Below are 21652 nucleotides of genomic sequence, written 5' to 3' on the forward strand. Positions count from 1 at the left end.
TCGAGTCGTTGGGTTCATCAAGATTATTATTACGTCAATTATAGTTGGATATATTATGAAATGGTATGCATGTCGTCAACATTCGATGTAAATGAAAGGTTGTCTTTTAAAAACGAATGCAATGTTTGTAAAATGTATCATATAGAGGTCAAGTACCTCGCGATGTAACCAACTATTGTGAATCGTTTGTAATCGATATGGACATTGTCCGGATGGATTAGGACGGGTCATGAAAATCCTAATAAAGTGTGCAAGCTCCTAAAATCCATTTATGGATTAAAGTATTGTTTGAAAAGTGGCTTTTAGTTTTTAGCTTTTAATCTTTAAGAAAAAGGTCATATATAATAAACTAGAAAAAATCCGACCGCGCGTTGCTGCGGTTGTATTCGACGCGCGGTCCAATTTGGATATACGATGTCCGTTTCGCGTATAGTTAGTCGTGTTGTATATGTATATATATGTATGTAATATAACCCGAAATATTTTTTTTTAACGATGTCCGTTTCGCGTATTGTTAGTCGCGTTGTGTTCGTAAAATTATTTCGAGTTGAACGGTGGTCTCGGAAAAATTTAACTCGCACCGAGCGTGAATATATGGCCCGTTATTTAGTGTTTTTTAACGATGTCCGTTTTGCATATAGTTAGTCCCGTTGGGTTCGTGAGATTTTTTCGAGTTGAACGGTGGCCTCGGAAAAATTTAACTCGCACCGAGCGAGAAGATAGGACCCGTTATAAATTCGGGTGGAGTAAGGTTTTTTTATTTTAATTAAATTATAAATTTACGTTTTTTACCCCTGAAAAAGTGTAAAGTTGAGGGGTTGTTGTGTAATTTGTGCGAAAGTTGGAGGACCATTTATAGTGTGAACGCAAACTCAAGACGACAACTCGTTAAAACTGGAACGACCAAATTTGAGAGGAGGTTTAGTATTAAAGTATTATAATAATTATAATTATAATATAATATAATATAATATAATATAATAGCTTCGTATGGTAAACATGACTTAAAATTTTTTATTCGGATGGAAATAACTCTAAAACGCTCATGCGTGAAACACTTTATACACTAGCGTTTAAAAAAGGTAAAGAACTTTTGGTAACATACTTTACTTAAATACCCTCTCAATATTCTTAGATTTTCTCTCACTTGAATCCAACAGCTTAGGGGTATCCAATTTTAATATAAAGATATATCAATTTGATATATAAATATATAACAATAAAACATTGAGATGTTTAGATAATTCTGTCACGTTATATTTAAATGATGATATTTAGTAAATATTATATGCTATAGTCATTTTTTCATTAAATTATTATATAATACTCAACGTTCTTGTTTATCGTTTAACAATTAAAAATCAATACACAAGAACATAGCATACTCGTAAACGATAGAAATCGAAATTCACATGGATATGTTAATTTAGCATTAAGTGTTTTTTTCCCTCGTGCCCATTTTTGTCATTTTACCATTCTTAACAGCTCTAGCTACATTGCCAAACACCAACCTATATCTAAAAAGCTTCAACTATCAGCTACCAGCTACCAGCTTTCAGCTAACAGCGACTGATATGACCGAAACGGACGGTTTTATTTGTGCGGTGTCGTTAGGTCGCAACACGCCAGAGTCAGTTACCAGAGGGGGGGGGGGGGGGGGGGGGGTAATGGTTTTATATTTATATTTAGCGGAGCCTAAATCGTACTACTCCTTATTTTGAGTAAGAGAAGTATGACCTAGGGTTGTATTTTTAAGATATCAGCAGAATCGAGCCTATATTTAAAGCTAAAGATAATTATAAGGTAAAGGAGTAGTGGTCACCTAATTTTGAGTTTTTCTAGTTTATAAGATAAAGTAAAGTAAATGCAATAAAATATGTAATTCAAATAAGGTTAAAACAAATGCATACTATGATTTCATCAGTTATTCTGCCGGGATTATGGAATGCTGGCTCATGAATAGGTAGGGACCTTGTATTCATTACACTGGTCCTAAACGCCCCTGTCGTAAGACATGTCACTGGGTAATGCGATAGGCTTGAAGATTCTGAATAGACAGCAACTCCCCTTACCCCCGACGCCCGTGCAGTCTGACTACAGGCATACACGTTCAGACGTCTCATCTAATTGAGCGACTCGGTTGGGTGACGTATTAACATTCCACAAAGGTCTGAACTTTCTTAAGCATAATAGAATACAGGGTTTACCGTATCCGAGAGACGTGATGTGTTTCGATGCTTTCTTTAATGATTGGGTTTAAAAGGTAGTTAGACCCTTAAAAAGAGTTCAGCCATAAAGAACACCATGGCCAAGTCAAGTTGACTTCCATGAACACGTTCGGTTATCCTAACGGTTCAATCCTTTGTGTGTTTAAACAAACAGTTCCTTAATTAACCAAGAATCCCTCAAACGGGGTGCAATGCTTGAGACCACGTTATGGTGAAGTGTGCTAATCAACACTGACCGGGTTCCATGGCCTTACTTGGCAGAGGTACAGCTTACAACAACCGTTGTGCTTCAGCGTGTACGTACGAAGTTTATATGCTTGGTGACTACACTAGCATGGTCTAGGACCGACAATGTACTAAGGGTCTACTTAGATGTTTCACTATGAAAGAGTCCTCAGTCAGAATCCAAAGCTTGATAGATTTACTACAACCGATGTGCCTCGGTCGATCTTGCGTTGTATCCGATAAACTTCTCTTACCAAGGGGTGACACAGATAGTGTACTCTGAATCGGGGTTCGCGAATTCTCAATAATAGAGCCAATAACTACGTTCTATTAGTTGGAAAAGCGATTGAGTTTAAAGTATAATCGAAAAGCATCTCGACAACATACATAAGCCATAATATTATTTCGGCATAATAACTGACTACATCATAACATACACTAAACATAACTACTCGCTAATCATGGCAACAACATCACAAAACATAATGATAGAAGACATTATATAAAGATAAAAAATAGAAGTACCAGTAGATTAAACGAGTTCTGAATACAAAAGTGACAACTTCAAACTCCAGACCGCTCCTAATATAATCTTCGGCGTTCTTCTCCTGGTACTAGGTTTCCCGCACGGAGTCGAAGACCTTGAAAGTATGACTAATTTTGTAGAAAGAGAGAGAAATAAGTGAATTGAAGTGTGTGTTGAAATGGATGACAAAGACCCGTTAAATACGATTGAATTTTGCCTGCAAACGGCTGGCAGGTCGTTTGACAAGCCGTTTGTACGGCCCGTTTGACCAGTCAGCCCGTTTACCATGCCAGCTTGCCTTGGGCGTGTGGCAGGCCGTTTTCCATACTGGCAGGCCGTTTGACAGCCTGTTTGGCTTGTTGATACGCTGGATCGTAACTTGATTTCTTGTATTTCACCGTTTTCGCTCTAGAATCTTCGTTTTAGCTCCGATTCTCTTGATTCTTTTTGCACCGTCTTCGTAATTACTTGATCTTCAATTTTAACCGACGAAGCGGGTAGTTTGCCGATAAAGTTCGAAACTTTATTGTTTTTGGGCCTCAATACCGGGGTGAAAACGTGACTTTTTAGCCGATATCAGCTACCAGCTTCCAGCTCCAACTACCAGCTAGTTTACCAAACATACCCTAAAGCAAGCATCCAGGTGCTGGAATGTCAAGTTTAATGAGAAAACGAAAGAGTTTAGTTTTTCTCAAAGCCAATATGAGCCTTGTGTTTACATTAAAGCTTCTGGGAGAAAAGTAGTCTTTTTGATCTTGTATGTTGATGACATACTACTTATTGAAAAATACTTTGCCATGAAGGATCATGGAGAAGCTATTTATATTTGTGGAATCGTGATCTATAGAAATAGATCTAAATGACTTATTGGTTTGAATTAAGGTATCTTGCAAAGATTTTGCAAGCATAACTCCAAGCGTCGAGCATTTCTAGGGCAAAAATGACATAACCATGAGGAAGTCTCAATGTTCTATCACACATGATGAGATAAGATGAATGAAATGTATCCCGTGTGTTATGTACTAGACCTGATGTCTTATAAGCTTTGAGTTTGACGAGTCATTGGATTGCGGTTAGAAACATTCTTATGTATTTGTAGAGTACTAAAGATAGATTCTTGGTTTACGATGGTTTACAAGAAGAGTTGAGTATTAAATATTATACAAATGCTAGTTTCCAAACTGATCGAGATGATTCTTGATCTCAGTCAGGCTGTGTCTTTGTCATGATTGGCGAGACAGATGATTGAAAGAGCTCAAAGCTGAAAACGCTTGAACAATCTACAACAAAAGCAGAATACATTACTGCCCGACATTACTGCCCGAGAAGTTGCTCAGGAAGCTGTCTGGATTAATAATTTTTTTGCTGAACTCTGAGTAGTACCGAGCATTAAATCTTCTATGAAAATGTACTGTGATAGTTCGAGTGTTTTCATAGTTGCGAAAAAAATCACATGTACATAAATGTTTCCGATACATCATTCAAAAGTTTGACTACATTCAAGTAGTCGTCGAGAGGGATGATATTAGTATTCTTAAGGTTCAATAACATGATAATGTGGCTGACCCGTTCACGAAGCCCTTCATGCACAACAAGCATTATGCTCATGTTAGTAATATTGGAATTCGTTATGCTACCCTTGATCTTTTTCATTTGTAAATTAGTATTTTGATATTTTTGGAACATTAAGCAGTTGTACCTTAATGAATTGAGATACTTGGTATGGTCATTTTCATTTATATCCCTGTGTAATATATCAGCATGTTTAATCAATGAATAATTGTTGAGTTTTCTAAATCTCCATAATTGGTCATGTTATATGAGTAACATGAATCAAGGTTATTATAAATGTTTGGTCATATTCACTGATGATGAATATGTAACTTGTTGAGGCCAGAATTCATAAGTATTTATTGATGATGAATATTAGAATGACCCAATCATGAGATGTCACTACATTGATCGTCGTCAATAGTGAATCTCATAATGGTTGTCTTCTTGTCCTTAGACTTGAGATGCATATGTTGATTTTCGATTGTGTAACATATTATACTTTGATATGGTTAAGGTAGTTATAAAGGTCATCATTGGGTATGATGTGAAAGACATGACGAACGCATATAATCAAAATGAGATTTATTACTCTATATGAGAGTATGATACCATTAGGCCCTCAATGTAAGTGAATGGATATTACACGGCCATGTCTAAGCTATATTGTTTGATGATCAATTATAACATGGAGATCGCATTCGAGTTTCCTATATCGAGAAACATAATTGGTTGACAAATGAGAATGACTAGATCCATGAATCATGTTAACTCGATATTGGTAATAATGGGACAATATAATATTTTTAATAATGATAGTTCGTTTAGTTGAAACAAACACTTGTATATTTTTGTGGGCATTGATGTGTTGCTAGACACTAATATATGTCTGTACATGTCCTACAATATAAGCCCAAAAATCCCTCATTTCTCTAAAACCAATTAGTAGTAGAGGGAGATCCCCTAGACTTATATGCATATATTTGTTTTGTCCCATGACCGATGTGGGACTTTGTTTTACACCCTTACAAACCTCCCCTCAAAATCTAAGGGTGCATTTGACAAAACTGAATGATTTAGCGCTGAATGGTTCAAATTCTGAAGGATTCAAAGCTTCTGAATAATGTTTGTTCTGAATGAAAATAAGCTGTTTGATAATCATTTAGAATGAACGATATGAACTGGGTAAAATTAAATTATTAACGTGTAACATGAATAAAGAATTTAATATACTAGTTGGTTAAGTGTTCAGGATATGATTTGAGGAGAATATTACAAAAAATTCAGGCTCTTAATGGTAAGAAAACATGACAGTCTGTGTAACGACCCTGGTTTTTCCAACGTTATTTATTAATAATTATTATTATTAATACGCTTGATTAAAAGAATGTATGTTATTACATTTACATGTTGCTTTAATTGCCCGTACTTGAACTTTAAATGCCCGAAACGTCTTTGTGACACCCGGAACTTGCACGAATAATATTTTCAAGTATTATTTACATTCATGATTAATTTTATTAATCATTTTAATTAACTAAGGCTATTAGTTAGTTACTTGGGCTTTAATTGGTTTAACTTGTGATTTATTTGAACTTGGGCTTTGATTAGTAAATGGACTCTTGAACTTGGGCTTATAAGCCCACCCTACATTTATTAATGAACCTTTAGCCCACTCTTGCAACTTGTAAGTACCATTTAACATGCAACTAGTTGGTTTAGGAAGACTTGGAATCTAGTTGACACATAATCCCCATGAAATCAACTCTTATATCCACCTTTATGAACTTTACATGCTAATAACCATTAAACTTAACCTCTCCCCCTCTCTTTTCTGCTGAATGCCGAATCCATGAAGACCATTTAGTGGTGTTTTGATTTCATTTTTCCTTCATTACTCTCACTTGTATGCTCTCTCAAAAACACACACACTTTACTTGCAAATTCCCTCAAACTTTCTTCTCTTTTTCTCTCATACTTGTAAGTGTTTGAAACAACTTCTTTTCTTCTTTTCTTTGTTGGTAAAAACTGATTTCATAAGCATTCATCATCATCAATCTTTGTTTGTTGTTTGATTCTTGTTACATGTTGTTGTTACTTACTTACTAACTTTCAAGAATCTAACTTCCTAGTTTTGATTCTTCATAATATCTTGTATTTATCAAGAACATCCAAGAACATAATCTATCTAGTTATGTTCTACATATTTTGTTTCAAAAGATTTAAAGTTTATAATCTTTATAATTGTTACTTGTGTTCTTGTTTGTTGTATGTTACTAGAATACCACCTTCATGGTTGGTTTAGGCTTATCATTCATTTTCTTTATTTCTTATTGTTAGTTGCTTACTACACATTTGAACAAGGACATGAAACCAACAAGAGCTTACACTTTGGTGCAAGTATCATGGATCCAACACTTGGTTGTGATCTTTCTTAGTGTTCATGAACTTGTTCCTAAACTTACATGTAACCTTGGTCATGATTACTAGTTAATCTTGATCTTATATTTCTTGGATCTAACTTGTTAGTTCAAGAACAAACTCTCTAACTTGTGTTGATTTGACTTAAGAACTATAGATCTAGACTTTGAGTCTTGAATCTTCAAGACCTAACTAAGAACTATGTTCTACAAGCTAAGATCTTGCTTACTTAAGTTCAATTCAAGTTTGTAACTTATTATTGTTTTAAAAGTTCATGTGTGTGTAGATCTAGGACTTGATGTAACTTTGGTTCATCAAATTCATGTCTTAGACTTGCACTAAGGTTATGATGGACAAATCTTGGTTAAGATGATGTATACACATCCATGAGTGGTGCACTTGAAGCTAGACGCATCAAGGATGAGAACCATGATGAGCATCCAACACCAAGATCACCGGAACCCTTGAAAACCCACTGCATTCTGTCCAAAAGTTTCTGACCTACTGCTTCTGGAACAGACCAGCAGACCTGGGCTGTTCTAACCTTGATTTTTAGATAGAACTTTTCGAGTAGATAACTTTTCATATAGGACTCGTCTTAATCCGAGTTACGGTTTAGGATTTATGGCCCTCCGATCGTTACCATGTCCTTTAACGTTGTGCAGAAATTTCTGACCTACTCGCACTTAGACCGTCGCCACGGTCAAACCAAGACGAGTTTGCTTCTGTAAATTTTACCACACTTAAGGGACTCATAGACGGAGCCATGACCACTGGTCTCACCTTAATTCAGTAAGGGTAGAGGCCGTGGTGACTGACCGAAGTCAGCCATTGTTTTAAACGACTTTCATAAACGAGTCTTACTTGTTACCTTTTGTTTAATGATGATTGATGATGACCCTTATGACCTTAATTACGTACTTGTAAACCTTTTGAGACGACTTATTGACTTAGTGCTATTTGACTTAGGTTGAGGACGTTTGGACCGTTACTTGCACACCACTTTCCGACTACTACCTTACCATTACTACTAATCATTGTGAGTTATAGCATTCCCTTTTTACTTTAACTTATTTTGGGAACTGAGAATACATGCGGATTTTATGTTTTACATACTAGGCACGAGTACTTAAACTTTATATATGTGTGGGTTATATAACGGCAGAAACATTCCCTTTAGCTCGGTAACGTTTAATCATTGGTTTTTGAACCGTGAACGCGAATCTTAGATATGGATCCATAGGGTTTGACATCCCCACTCGGGCTAGTAGCGCTAGCATTTAACGAGTGTTTAATACTTCGAGGTTATACGCACTTGCCAAGTGCACTTTAAGGGGGTACATTAAACGTTAAGTTAGTTACCGGGTGCCCACGGTTAAGCATATACTTTTACATACTTTTGAAACGCTCGTTGTAGCACTGAAATCTCGTGGCCTACTTACATTACTGTTATACTTAAACTATAGCTCACCAACCTTTGTGTTGACCTTTTTAAGCATGTATTTTCTCAGGTGCTTGAAGTCGCTTCCGCTATCTTACTAGTCGTGCTGTAGAACCCGCTGCCTAGAGTTGTTATCGCATGACTACTTATGTTGCATTCAAACTTTTACTTATGATCTTATGTTATGTAACGACCATTATGGTCACGTACACTTATTTAATGCTTCTACTCTGTGAAGCATACTTTGATTTGTAAAACAATTGACGTATGTTATGACGTCACTTTTATTAATGAATGCAAACTCTGTTTTGAAAACGCATATAGTACTTAACCTTGTAATGATCCTGTTGATGATGGTCCGTACATGATGATTTAGTACGGGGCGTCACATTTGGTATCAGAGCATTGGTTGTAGGGAATTAGGATGCATTAGTGAGTCTAAGACCGACCCGAGTAGGATTCACTAATAGGGCTAATCTACAACTTGTTAGTTTACTTGTTTCCGCTGAACTTACTGCATGCTGCTGCTTACTGTTACTGCTATATGCCGTATGCTACTACGTGATTTCACTACTGCATGCTATTACTTGCTTTCGATTGCATGCTAGTTTCGTACGATTACTGATATTGCCATGCTACTTATTGTTATACATGATTTAAACTGTTGGCCTATTATTTGCTTGCTTTATGACATACTGACATGGAAAATTTATTTTTCCTTGTTCAGATGTCGGACGTTCCACCTACTGACATCCCGAGCGGCTCAGGCCCCGTTGTTCCACCCACTGCTGCACCTGTTGCTGCTGCTGCTGCTGCCGACATTCCGGCCCCGACACCCACTGGCGACCCCGGCGCCTCTAGTTCTGGAGCTAGCTCTAGTGTGCCTATCCCGGCGTCTTCTTCCAGACCCCTGAGGCAACTGGCTCGCATTGGTGGCATGGAGATCCCCGCGGAGTTCGGGGAAGGTCCCTTCCGTAATCACTGGCGCACACCTTGCCGACGCACTGCCGACGGCCGCTTAGCCGTGATTACGCCAGGCCGACACCGACAGATGTTGGCCGCTTTCGGATATGTTGAGCCACCCGAGCCACCACCGCATGATTCAGACGACGGTTCTTCCACCGATGCTTCTTCAGACGACACCTCATCTGACGACTCCAGTGATGAGGAGGATCCCGCTGACCGACCGATTCAGGCACCTTCTACCCCGCCGAAGAAGCGGTATCGCTTCGCTGGCATAATTCCTGGTCGAACTGTCACTGACGCTTATGGTCGGCGTCGTAGGATCACTGCTCGTAAACGGCTGGTGCCGTACCCCGCCGACCCACAGATATTACCGTCTCCACCCAGAGCCGGACCATCCACTTCAGCACCACCGGCTCCACCTGCACCGCCAGCACCACCTGCCCCATCACCTTCCTCTAATGAGGAAATGAGGCGGGAGATTGAGATTCTCCAGACTCGAGTTACTGAGCTCGAGGAGCAGTTGGCTCATGTTTTGGACATCTTGTACCCACCATCGCCGTAGGACTTTGTACTAGATTCTGTATTGTAATCACTTTTGTAATTTCATATTTCACTTATGTAATGCACGAACTTATTGTAATGTATGAACTTATTATCATTAATGAATGGAATCTGTGTTGCTTACTTCTTGCGCAAGTGTTCTATTTACGTTATCATCTCATGGTTTTGTGGTACCTATATCTGCTTGCGTTATTTAATCAACATGTGTTGTGCTGTTTTCATGTTGGTTGTTATATAATGTACTATTATTATTTGCATAATGGATTTTGACTTGAGTCAAAATGTTTGTATAGAACATCATGGCCAACGGGAGATCTATCCCCACCGCGGCACAAATTGAGGAAATGATTAACGAGCGAGTCGCTGCTGCACTAGCTGAAAGACAACCCCAAGTTCCACCACCACCGCCTGTCAATCCACCTGTCGTTCGAGATGGGTGTACTTACAAGGAATTCCAAAACTGCAAGCCACACTACTTCAGTGGCACTGAGGGACCCGTCGGTCTCACCAGATGGTTCGAAAAGTTGGAATCGGTATTCAGGGTTAGCAATTGTTCTGAGGCTAACAAAACGAAATTTGCATCTTGCACACTTTCTGATGGCGCGCTCACATGGTGGAATACCATGGCTCAAGCACAAGGAATTGATGAGGCGTATGCTACGCCTTGGGAAGAATTTAAATGTGCTATGATCGAGGAATACTGTCCGAGAACCGAGATTCAAAAGATGGAAATCGAATTTATGCAATTGAAAACTGTAGGGAACGACCTTAACAGCTACAACCGTAGGTTTTTGGAATTGGCTCTTATGTGTCCAACCATGGTCACCCCCGAATTTAAGCGTTTGGAGAAATACTTCTCGGGACTTCCTAAGTCCATCAAGGGTAATGTTACCTCATCCAAACCACCAAGTGTTCCCGAAGCAATGCGCATGGCGCATACTCTCTTGAATCAAATCATCCTGGACGAGCCGGAGAAGGCTAAGTTTGAAACTGTTAGTGGTGAAAAGAGGAAATGGGACAACAACCACAACAACAACAGGGGTAGGAACTATGATCAAAACCCGGCAAAACGACATGAAGGGTTCAGGCAAAACAACAACATGCACAACAACAACACCAACCCCAACAACAACAACCGCACCAATCCGAACTACAAAGGAACCCTACCACAATGCAATAGGTGCTACAAGCACCACACTGGGTATTGCAATGTTATCTGTGAGAAGTGCCAACGATCTGGACATGTTGGCAAGGATTGCAAGGTTACCACTTTGAATGTGAAGCCAAACCACAACAACAATGGGCCTAAGAAGTGTTATGAATGTGGAAAGACGGGCCATTTCAGAAACGAGTGTCCTAACAAGCGTAAGGATGGCGGACCACCACGTGCTAGAGCCTTCAACGTTAATGCAAGGGACGCTCGCGACAACCCCGACTTGGTGACAGGTATATTCAAGATCAACAATCTTTTAGCTTCTGTCCTATTTGATACTGGTGCCGATAGAAGCTATGTGTGTAGACATTTTTGTGATAAGTTAGATTGGTCGTTAGTTCCTTTGAAGGAAAGTATGCTTGTCGAGGTCGCCAATGGAAAACTTGAAAAGGTCGACCATATTAGTCGTGGAGCTATTATCAACATAGCTGGTGCAGATTTCGAAATTGATTTGATACCTATCAAACTGGGAAGTTTTGACGCGATCGTCGGTATGGATTGGTTGAGCAAGATAAAGGCCGATGTTATCTGTGGAGATAAAGCACTTCGCATACCACAAGGAGATGGCGAACCACTGGTTATCTATGGAGAGAGATGTACCTCGAAGTTGAACCTCATTAGTTGCGTGAAAGCACAAAAGATTATGAAGAAGGGACGCTTTGCTGTCCTAGCACATGTGAAAGCGGTAGAAACTGAGGTGAAGAACGTGAACGATGTGCGTATTGTGAACGAGTTTTCCGATGTCTTTCCCGAAGAACTGCCTGGATTACCGCCACCGAGGGCAGTAGAGTTTCAGATTGACTTAGTGCCAGGAGCTGCACCTGTAGCTCGCGCACCTTATAGACTCGCACCCTCCGAGATGCAAGAATTACAGAGTCAACTACAAGAGCTATTAGATCGAGGGTTTATCCAACCAAGCTTCTCGCCTTGGGGCGCACCTGTGTTGTTTGTAAAGAAGAAGGATGGATCCTTCCGTATGTGTATCGACTACCGTGAACTCAACAAATTGACTATCAAGAATCGATATCCTCTTCCACGAATTGATGATCTTTTTGATCAACTACAAGGATCGAGCGTTTATTCAAAGATCGATTTGCGATCCGGATATCACCAGCTGAGGGTGAAGGAAAGTGACGTGATGAAAACTGCATTCAGGACCCGTTATGGTCATTATGAGTTCCTCGTGATGCCATTCGGTTTGACAAATGCACCTGCCGTGTTCATGGATCTCATGAATCGTGTCTGCAAGCCTTACTTGGATAAGTTTGTTATCGTCTTCATAGATGATATCCTCATCTACTCTAAGAGCGAAGAAGAACATGAGCAACACCTTCGGCTAGTGCTTGAACTCTTAAGACAAGAGCAACTTTATGCCAAATTCTCCAAGTGCGAATTTTGGTTGAAGGAAGTACAGTTTTTGGGTCATGTTGTGAGCGACCAGGGTATCAAAGTTGATCCCGCCAAGATTGAAGCCATCAGCAAGTGGGAGACCCCCACTACTCCAACGCATATTCGCCAATTTCTAGGTCTCGCCGGTTATTATCGAAGGTTTATCGAAGGATTTTCTCTGATTGCGCGTCCTTTGACCGCACTGACTCACAAGGGCAAGAAGTTCATTTGGGAACCCACACACGAATCAGCATTCCAAATTTTGAAGAAGAAGTTAACCTCCGCACCTATCCTATCACTTCCTGAAGGCAGTGACGAATTTGTTGTTTATTGCGATGCATCGAAGAGTGGTTTTGGTTGTGTACTGATGCAACGATCAAAGGTTATTGCCTATGCCTCCCGCCAATTGAAGATTCACGAGCGGAACTACACTACACATGATCTTGAACTTGGAGCCGTTGTCTTTGCACTCAAATTGTGGAGACATTATTTGTATGGAACTAAGAGCACTATCTTCACCGATCACAAGAGTCTCCAGCACATCTTCGATCAGAAGCAATTGAATATGAGACAGCGTCGATGGATCGAGACGCTCAACGACTACGATTGTGAACTCCGTTATCACCCTGGCAAGGCCAATGTTGTAGCTGACGCTTTAAGCCGAAAGGAGAGGACGGCACCTCTCCGTGTTAGGGCTCTGAACATCACCATCCATTCGAACCTCAACAACCAGATCAGAGTAGCCCAAGTTGAGGCTCTCAAGGAGGAGAACATATCTCACGAGCATTTGAACATACTTGTCTCTCGATTCGAGGATAGAGAGTCTGGACTCCGATGTTATGCCGGAAGAATTTGGGTACCTTACTATGGAGATCTACGAAGCCTGATACTTGATGAAGCACACAAATCGAGATATTCGATTCACCCTGGTGCAGGTAAGATGTACCACGACCTTAAAGAACAGTATTGGTGGCCGAATCTTAAGAAGGACGTTGCGACTTATGTTGGTAAGTGTTTGACTTGCTCGAAGGTTAAAGCCGAACATCAGAGACCTTCTGGGTTACTTCAACAGCCGGAAATCCCACAATGGAAGTGGGAAAGGATCACAATGGATTTCATTACTAAGCTGCCGAAGACGGTGGGCGGATGCGATACTATTTGGGTTATTGTTGACCGCCTCACCAAATCTGCACACTTCCTAGCGATGAAGGAAACTGATACAATGGAAAGACTTGCTCAGCTGTACATCAAAGAGGTTGTATCTCGTCATGGTGTACCTTTATCAATCATCTCCGATCGCGATCCCCGTTTTGCTTCCAGATTTTGGCGTTCTTTGCAAGAAGCCATGGGAACTCGTCTTGACATGAGTACTGCTTATCATCCTCAGACTGACGGGCAAAGTGAACGAACGATTCAGACCTTGGAGGACATGCTGCGTGCATGTGTCATTGATTTTGGAAAGGCCTGGGAAAGGCATTTGCCACTCGCCGAATTCTCGTACAACAACAGTTATCACTCAAGCATTAATGCTGCACCTTTTGAAGCAATGTATGGTCGTAAGTGCCGATCTCCTATTTGTTGGGCCGAAGTAGGCGAAAAGCAAATCACCGGACCCGAGGTAGTTCACGAAACCACGGAGAAGATTGCTCAAATCCAAGCTAGACTTAAGACTGCCCGTGATCGCCAAAAGAGCTATGCCGATCTTAAACGGAAAGACTTTGAATTTAATGTTGGTGATCGTGTAATGTTGAAGGTTGCACCTTGGAAAGGTGTGATCCGTTTTGGAAAACGTGGAAAGTTGAACCCACGATACATTGGTCCTTTCGAGATCTTGGAACGTGTTGGACCAGTTGCATACCGTTTGGATCTACCAGCACAATTGAGCTCAGTTCATCCTACCTTCCATGTGTCAAACTTGAAGAAGTGTCTTGCTGCACCCGAACTCATCATACCATTGGAAGAACTTACTATTGATGACAAACTCCACTTTGTGGAGGAACCTGTTGAGATTATGGATCGTGAGATCAAAACTTTGAAACGCAACAAGATTCCGATTGTACGAGTACGATGGAATGCCAAACGAGGACCTGAGTTTACTTGGGAACGAGAGGATCAAATGATGCGGAAATATCCTCATCTTTTCCCGACTCCTCCATCTACTTCATCTTAAATTTCGGGACGAAATTTTCTTTAACAGGTGGGTAATGTAACGACCCTGGTTTTTCCAACGTTATTTATTAATAATTATTATTATTAATACGCTTGATTAAAAGAATGTATGTTATTACATTTACATGTTGCTTTAATTGCCCGTACTTGAACTTTAAATGCCCGAAACGTCTTTGTGACACCCGGAACTTGCACGAATAATATTTTCAAGTATTATTTACATTCATGATTAATTTTATTAATCATTTTAATTAACTAAGGCTATTAGTTAGTTACTTGGGCTTTAATTGGTTTAACTTGTGATTTATTTGAACTTGGGCTTTGATTAGTAAATGGACTCTTGAACTTGGGCTTATAAGCCCACCCTACATTTATTAATGAACCTTTAGCCCACTCTTGCAACTTGTAAGTACCATTTAACATGCAACTAGTTGGTTTAGGAAGACTTGGAATCTAGTTGACACATAATCCCCATGAAATCAACTCTTATATCCACCTTTATGAACTTTACATGCTAATAACCATTAAACTTAACCTCTCCCCCTCTCTTTTCTGCTGAATGCCGAATCCATGAAGACCATTTAGTGGTGTTTTGATTTCATTTTTCCTTCATTACTCTCACTTGTATGCTCTCTCAAAAACACACACACTTTACTTGCAAATTCCCTCAAACTTTCTTCTCTTTTTCTCTCATACTTGTAAGTGTTTGAAACAACTTCTTTTCTTCTTTTCTTTGTTGGTAAAAACTGATTTCATAAGCATTCATCATCATCAATCTTTGTTTGTTGTTTGATTCTTGTTACATGTTGTTGTTACTTACTTACTAACTTTCAAGAATCTAACTTCCTAGTTTTGATTCTTCATAATATCTTGTATTTATCAAGAACATCCAAGAACATAATCTATCTAGTTATGTTCTACATATTTTGTTTCAAAAGATTTAAAGTTTATAATCTTTATAATTGTTACTTGTGTTCTTGTTTGTTGTATGTTACTAGAATACCACCTTCATGGTTGGTTTAGGCTTATCATTCATTTTCTTTATTTCTTATTGTTAGTTGCTTACTACACATTTGAACAAGGACATGAAACCAACAAGAGCTTACACTTTGGTGCAAGTATCATGGATCCAACACTTGGTTGTGATCTTTCTTAGTGTTCATGAACTTGTTCCTAAACTTACATGTAACCTTGGTCATGATTACTAGTTAATCTTGATCTTATATTTCTTGGATCTAACTTGTTAGTTCAAGAACAAACTCTCTAACTTGTGTTGATTTGACTTAAGAACTATAGATCTAGACTTTGAGTCTTGAATCTTCAAGACCTAACTAAGAACTATGTTCTACAAGCTAAGATCTTGCTTACTTAAGTTCAATTCAAGTTTGTAACTTATTATTGTTTTAAAAGTTCATGTGTGTGTAGATCTAGGACTTGATGTAACTTTGGTTCATCAAATTCATGTCTTAGACTTGCACTAAGGTTATGATGGACAAATCTTGGTTAAGATGATGTATACACATCCATGAGTGGTGCACTTGAAGCTAGACGCATCAAGGATGAGAACCATGATGAGCATCCAACACCAAGATCACCGGAACCCTTGAAAACCCACTGCATTCTGTCCAAAAGTTTCTGACCTACTGCTTCTGGAACAGACCAGCAGACCTGGGCTGTTCTAACCTTGATTTTTAGATAGAACTTTTCGAGTAGATAACTTTTCATATAGGACTCGTCTTAATCCGAGTTACGGTTTAGGATTTATGGCCCTCCGATCGTTACCATGTCCTTTAACGTTGTGCAGAAATTTCTGACCTACTCGCACTTAGACCGTCGCCACGGTCAAACCAAGACGAGTTTGCTTCTGTAAATTTTACCACACTTAAGGGACTCATAGACGGAGCCATGACCACTGGTCTCACCTTAATTCAGTAAGGGTAGAGGCCGTGGTGACTGACCGAAGTCAGCCTTTGTTTTAAACGACTTTCATAAACGAGTCTTACTTGTTACCTTTTGTTTAATGATGATTGATGATGACCCTTATGACCTTAATTACGTACTTGTAAACCTTTTGAGACGACTTATTGACTTAGTGCTATTTGACTTAGGTTGAGGACGTTTGGACCGTTACTTGCACACCACTTTCCGACTACTACCTTACCATTACTACTAATCATTGTGAGTTATAGCATTCCCTTTTTACTTTAACTTATTTTGGGAACTGAGAATACATGCGGATTTTATGTTTTACATACTAGGCACGAGTACTTAAACTTTATATATGTGTGGGTTATATAACGGCAGAAACATTCCCTTTAGCTCGGTAACGTTTAATCATTGGTTTTTGAACCGTGAACGCGAATCTTAGATATGGATCCATAGGGTTTGACATCCCCACTCGGGCTAGTAGCGCTAGCATTTAACGAGTGTTTAATACTTCCAGGTTATACGCACTTGCCAAGTGCACTTTAAGGGGGTACATTAAACGTTAAGTTAGTTACCGGGTGCCCACGGTTAAGCATATACTTTTACATACTTTTGAAACGCTCGTTGTAGCACTGAAATCTCGTGGCCTACTTACATTACTGTTATACTTAAACTATAGCTCACCAACCTTTGTGTTGACCTTTTTAAGCATGTATTTCCTCAGGTGCTTGAAGTCGCTTCCGCTATCTTACTAGTCGTGCTGTAGAACCCGCTGCCTAGAGTTGTTATCGCATGACTACTTATGTTGCATTCAAACTTTTACTTATGAACTTATGTTATGTAACGACCATTATGGTCACGTACACTTATTTAATGCTTCTACTCTGTGAAGCATACTTTGATTTGTAAAACAATTGACGTATGTTATGACGTCACTTTTATTAATGAATGCAAACTCTGTTTTGAAAACGCATATAGTACTTAACCTTGTAATGATCCTGTTGATGATGGTCCGTACATGATGATTTAGTACGGGGCGTCACAGTCTGAATGGTTCAGCACTGATTTCTGGATCATTCAACATCATATGTCATTCAAAGGTTAGAAACAAACGCGCTGAATGTTGAATGGTTCAGCATTCAGCGGCAAACAAACACACCCTAAGTCCCCCTCTTAAGTCCCCCCTCGAACGATAGCTATGTCCACTCATTGTTCCGTAGTTACGAGGGATACGTCATGTCGCACCGTGCGCTCAAGGGTGCAACCACTGCGTCGTCCACCACATCCGAGCTATAGTCATAGCCAATACACCCACACCCAGACGTTAAACCAAGGTGGAGAATACACAATACAAATAGATCGGAAAATCGAAGGAAAAATTCATCGTCGCAATTGCCCTATTTTTGCGGAGAACTAGGGAATTTATGTTACTTCCGTAACCAGAAATTTTTCTCTATAATTTTCGTACACAATATTGCAGGAAGCTAGGGTTACAATATATAGGAGTTAAACAAATAGAGAACGATCGCGCACAATGTTCTCCTAACTACTCTATGACCTATGTTAGTGTTCGCCTACTCCAATCCACCTAGACAATGATCACCTCGAACAACGATACTCTTATATTGATTCGTCATTTTCTATAAGCGAAAGCGTGACTCCAACATACCAAATGTCACGGACGACAACATAATTTATTAGCAAACCGTGTAGAACTACCTTTAATCTTGCCAGCTTAGCCTAGCTCTCTTTTATTTGAAAGATACTAATGTTGATAACTAATTTTGTGAGCCCCAATAAAGATGTTGATAACTGCCCTGCAACATATTCTATTGCTAAGGGCCCGGAGCATTGATGAACATAGCTAACAAACCTATGCTAAAGTGACCCAACCATAGATTTGTATAAGAAGTTGATCGTAAATTGCACCAACATATACCACAACAAAAATAGCACCACAACACACACACAAATATTATCGAGTATCACAGGTAAAAAAATGATGCAAAAAAAAAAGTAAACCAAAAATAGCTTTCTCCAAGGACAAAACCTATGTTTTGTAGCCTGACTAGATTCATGAAACGGCCAGCAACCACATGGCTTGAAATGATCAGTTTCTGTATTCAAACAAATGAATGAAAATGTTAACAACAAACTGTGTAAAAGTCATAGTAATTAGCAGCAACCATTGAAAATGATATGTCATTGTAATAATTTAGAACAGGTCGATCTGGGTTATAACATACCTAAAAGAAAATGGGTCATCCAATATGTATATTTTACATACAAACCTTTTGAACCACTTTATTAAATAAGTTAGATTAGTCTCTTTGACAAACTAATTATTACTTATAAAATTGTACAACTCTTGGACAAAAAGTGTTGTGGATCAATCACAACCCATTTCATGTCAACCCATGTCTCTAGATATTGCGTATGCTTAAGAAGTTCATGTAGCGAGTCAATTTGTGTCAGCGTTTACTGGTAAGATATACATATTTAAACACGTATATGTTTGTACAAACTACCCAACTCACTTATACTCATACATTTCATCAATTCTAACCTATGATTTTGGGCCTATCTAGATAAATCCGATTGGTCCAGAGTTGGAAGCTTAAAGGTCTAATAATCACTTTATCATGTCTTACATACAAATCAATTCCAGCTCATACGTAACAACGGGTGAATTCGGGTTACATTGCTTCCCATCCAAAATGTTAACGAAATCTCAGTATATTCCAAATTTTGAAACTTTTTATATAAATGATGGCATTATATTTAATAATAAAATAATAATATACTTGTATATGTATAAAAAAAAAAGGAGAAAAATAGGGGTTGACAGGTCAACCTAACCTAATCCTAAATTGGGAAAGTAAAACAACCATTGCAAAGATCACAGGAAATAAGAACATCATATCTTACCTCTCGGATCCAGAAAACAGCTCGAATAATCCACAACAATTCTTCCATGAGGTTGTTTTTTGTATTGATAGTGGAGTTGAAGCCACATTAACCTGCATAATTTTCAAAACAATATAAAAACATGAATCTTTTTCTCCATTTTGAATGAAAGTGGCAATCTGAGCTGCATAAAAAAGGTCAAAATAATCTTAGGTTGAATCGGGATGTTAGTATCAATTAAAACATGTTGAGCTGACTTGCAGAAATTTTTTCTCCATTTTCTAGAAAGAGTTTATGCGTTTCAAATACAATCACATAAACTCTATTATTACGATTATAATCTACCTTTTCGACTACAACTATATTTAGGAGACTTTAGCCTATAGGCCCAAAAGGTACACTTTGGAAAACATTGAACAGACCTGTTTGACTCATTTCATCTTAAGTTATTTTTTTTATTTGACTTGCTGGGGAAAAACCATAACACAAATTGGCCCAGTCATAAGTAAACAGGTCAAAATTTCCACTTCTTAATTCTCATCCAAAATATATTGACAGATCAAATGTAAAAATAAAACATTTAGTTACAAGAAGAGCGTACCTGTTTATCAGAGGATTCAATTGTATCAGCCTCATTTGTACACTCTGCAACATTAACTTCAGAAATAGAGTCTTTTTGAGGTGTAGATGATACTACACATTCATTCGATTCAAAAGAAACCTTTTCATCTTGCAATGGCAACTTCTCCACCTCATTTTCATTCAAGACCGGTTGAATAAGTACACTAGAAGTCGGTAAATCATCTTTCAAAATTTCACTAACAACCGCTTGTTCCTCTACAATTGTGGGCGTTTCCTCCACAACCGCTTGTTTCTCCTCATTCTTAATTTCATTAAACACTTGTTCAACTTCTTCTAGCAACGAATCGACAGGTTTAACCGGATCAACAATTGGTGTAACTGTTCCAGGCGAACATTCGATAACTGGAACCGATTCAGCCGGAGCAGATTCAAGAACCACTGCCTTCTCCACCACATTAGCCTCATCATCGGAACTATCACTAGAACTCGAACTAGAACTTTTCGATTTCAACCCTATTTCAATCTCATTAGTATCCTTCAAATTGTTATCATCTTCTCTTTTTTCAACCACTATTGAAGGATCTAGTGATGTCGAAGAATTAAGTTCATTCTCTCCTGCAACAGTCGGATCCATTTAAAGCAAGTAAAAGTACTTTAATCAATCACAAGAATGATCTACCAGAAATAAAACCCTAAATAGCTATAACACTGTGTGAGCAGTTGTGAAACAACTCAAAAGTAATAAAGTTCAAAACTTTAATAACAAATTAAATGAAATTATAAACCCAATACAGATAAGCAAAACCCCACAACCCATAACCAATATTATTGAAGTAGACAGATGTATAAACACTAAAGATGCAAACTTAATTATAAATTAAGGAGTTTTGGGCCATACCCATGAATTAAAAATGGAAAAGATTGATAATTTATGATTTAGTACCTTGATTAGGGTTAGTTGTAGTAGATGGGTTGTGAACCTGTTTCTTTTTGGCAGCTTTTCGTTTCTTAGCACCTGATGGCATGATTGAATTATTGAATTATTGAATTATGAATGAATGGAAATGGATTTTGGGGAGTTGTTGTTGGTTCTTGTTTGTCTGTCTGTAAAATGGAAGTAGGGCCTTGACTAGAGGATGAATGAATCTTGTTAAATGTAGATTCAATTTCAATTCAATTATTATTCAAACTTGTAACTAAAACAAATAGTGGCCACTGGCACTTTTGGCAGGTTGCAGATGATGTGAGAATGGGCGTATTGGGAGCTGGTGCATGTGATTTTTTTTTTTCCTTAAAATAAATTCAAACTTTAGGAGAAGAAAATAATTCTCACAGATGACTTTTTTATTTATATACACTTTTATCTCATAAAATCACAGTTATAATCTTAGAAAGTTCAACTTTTTATACTTGTAATAGCTTCCTATTACCTCTTGGTCGGGGGTAAGACAAGGAGACTCTCTCTCACATTTTCTTTTTATACTTGCGACGGAAGACTTAAATATTCCGACTAAAGTGGCTACGAAAAAAGGTCTTTTCAAAGGTGT

The 21652-nt window shown here is 38.6% G+C and overlaps 1 protein-coding gene across 1 annotated transcript; it reads right to left on the reverse strand.

The window, feature by feature from the left end:
• Positions 1-18500: 18500 nt before the first annotated feature.
• Positions 18501-21370, reverse strand: LOC139855409 (uncharacterized). The gene is made up of 4 exons (XM_071844624.1): positions 21049-21370; positions 20125-20720; positions 19545-19636; positions 18501-18733 (listed from the first exon to the last, which is right to left on the reverse strand). The coding sequence occupies exons 1-4, from the start codon at positions 21128-21130 to the stop codon at positions 18727-18729; spliced, it is 777 nt and encodes a 258-aa protein (XP_071700725.1). The 5' UTR covers positions 21131-21370; the 3' UTR covers positions 18501-18726.
• Between the last annotated feature and the right edge of the window lie 282 nt (positions 21371-21652).

Source organism: Rutidosis leptorrhynchoides, chromosome 6 (genome assembly GCF_046630445.1).
Source record: "Rutidosis leptorrhynchoides isolate AG116_Rl617_1_P2 chromosome 6, CSIRO_AGI_Rlap_v1, whole genome shotgun sequence".
NCBI classification, from domain to species: domain Eukaryota; kingdom Viridiplantae; phylum Streptophyta; class Magnoliopsida; order Asterales; family Asteraceae; genus Rutidosis; species Rutidosis leptorrhynchoides.

What these genes read in the sequence shown, in the direction of transcription:
- LOC139855409 (XM_071844624.1), bottom strand. Translation starts at nt 21,130, where the DNA reads ATGCCATCAGGTGCTAAGAAACGAAAAGCTGCCAAAAAGAAACAGGTT. An exon ending in TACAACTAACCCTAATCAAG is followed by an intron (nt 20,721 to 21,048) that starts GTACTAAATCAT and finishes CGACTGTTGCAG; the next exon opens with GAGAGAATGAACTTAATTCT. An exon ending in TTGAATCCTCTGATAAACAG is followed by an intron (nt 19,637 to 20,124) that starts GTACGCTCTTCT and finishes AAAATTATGCAG; the next exon opens with GTTAATGTGGCTTCAACTCC.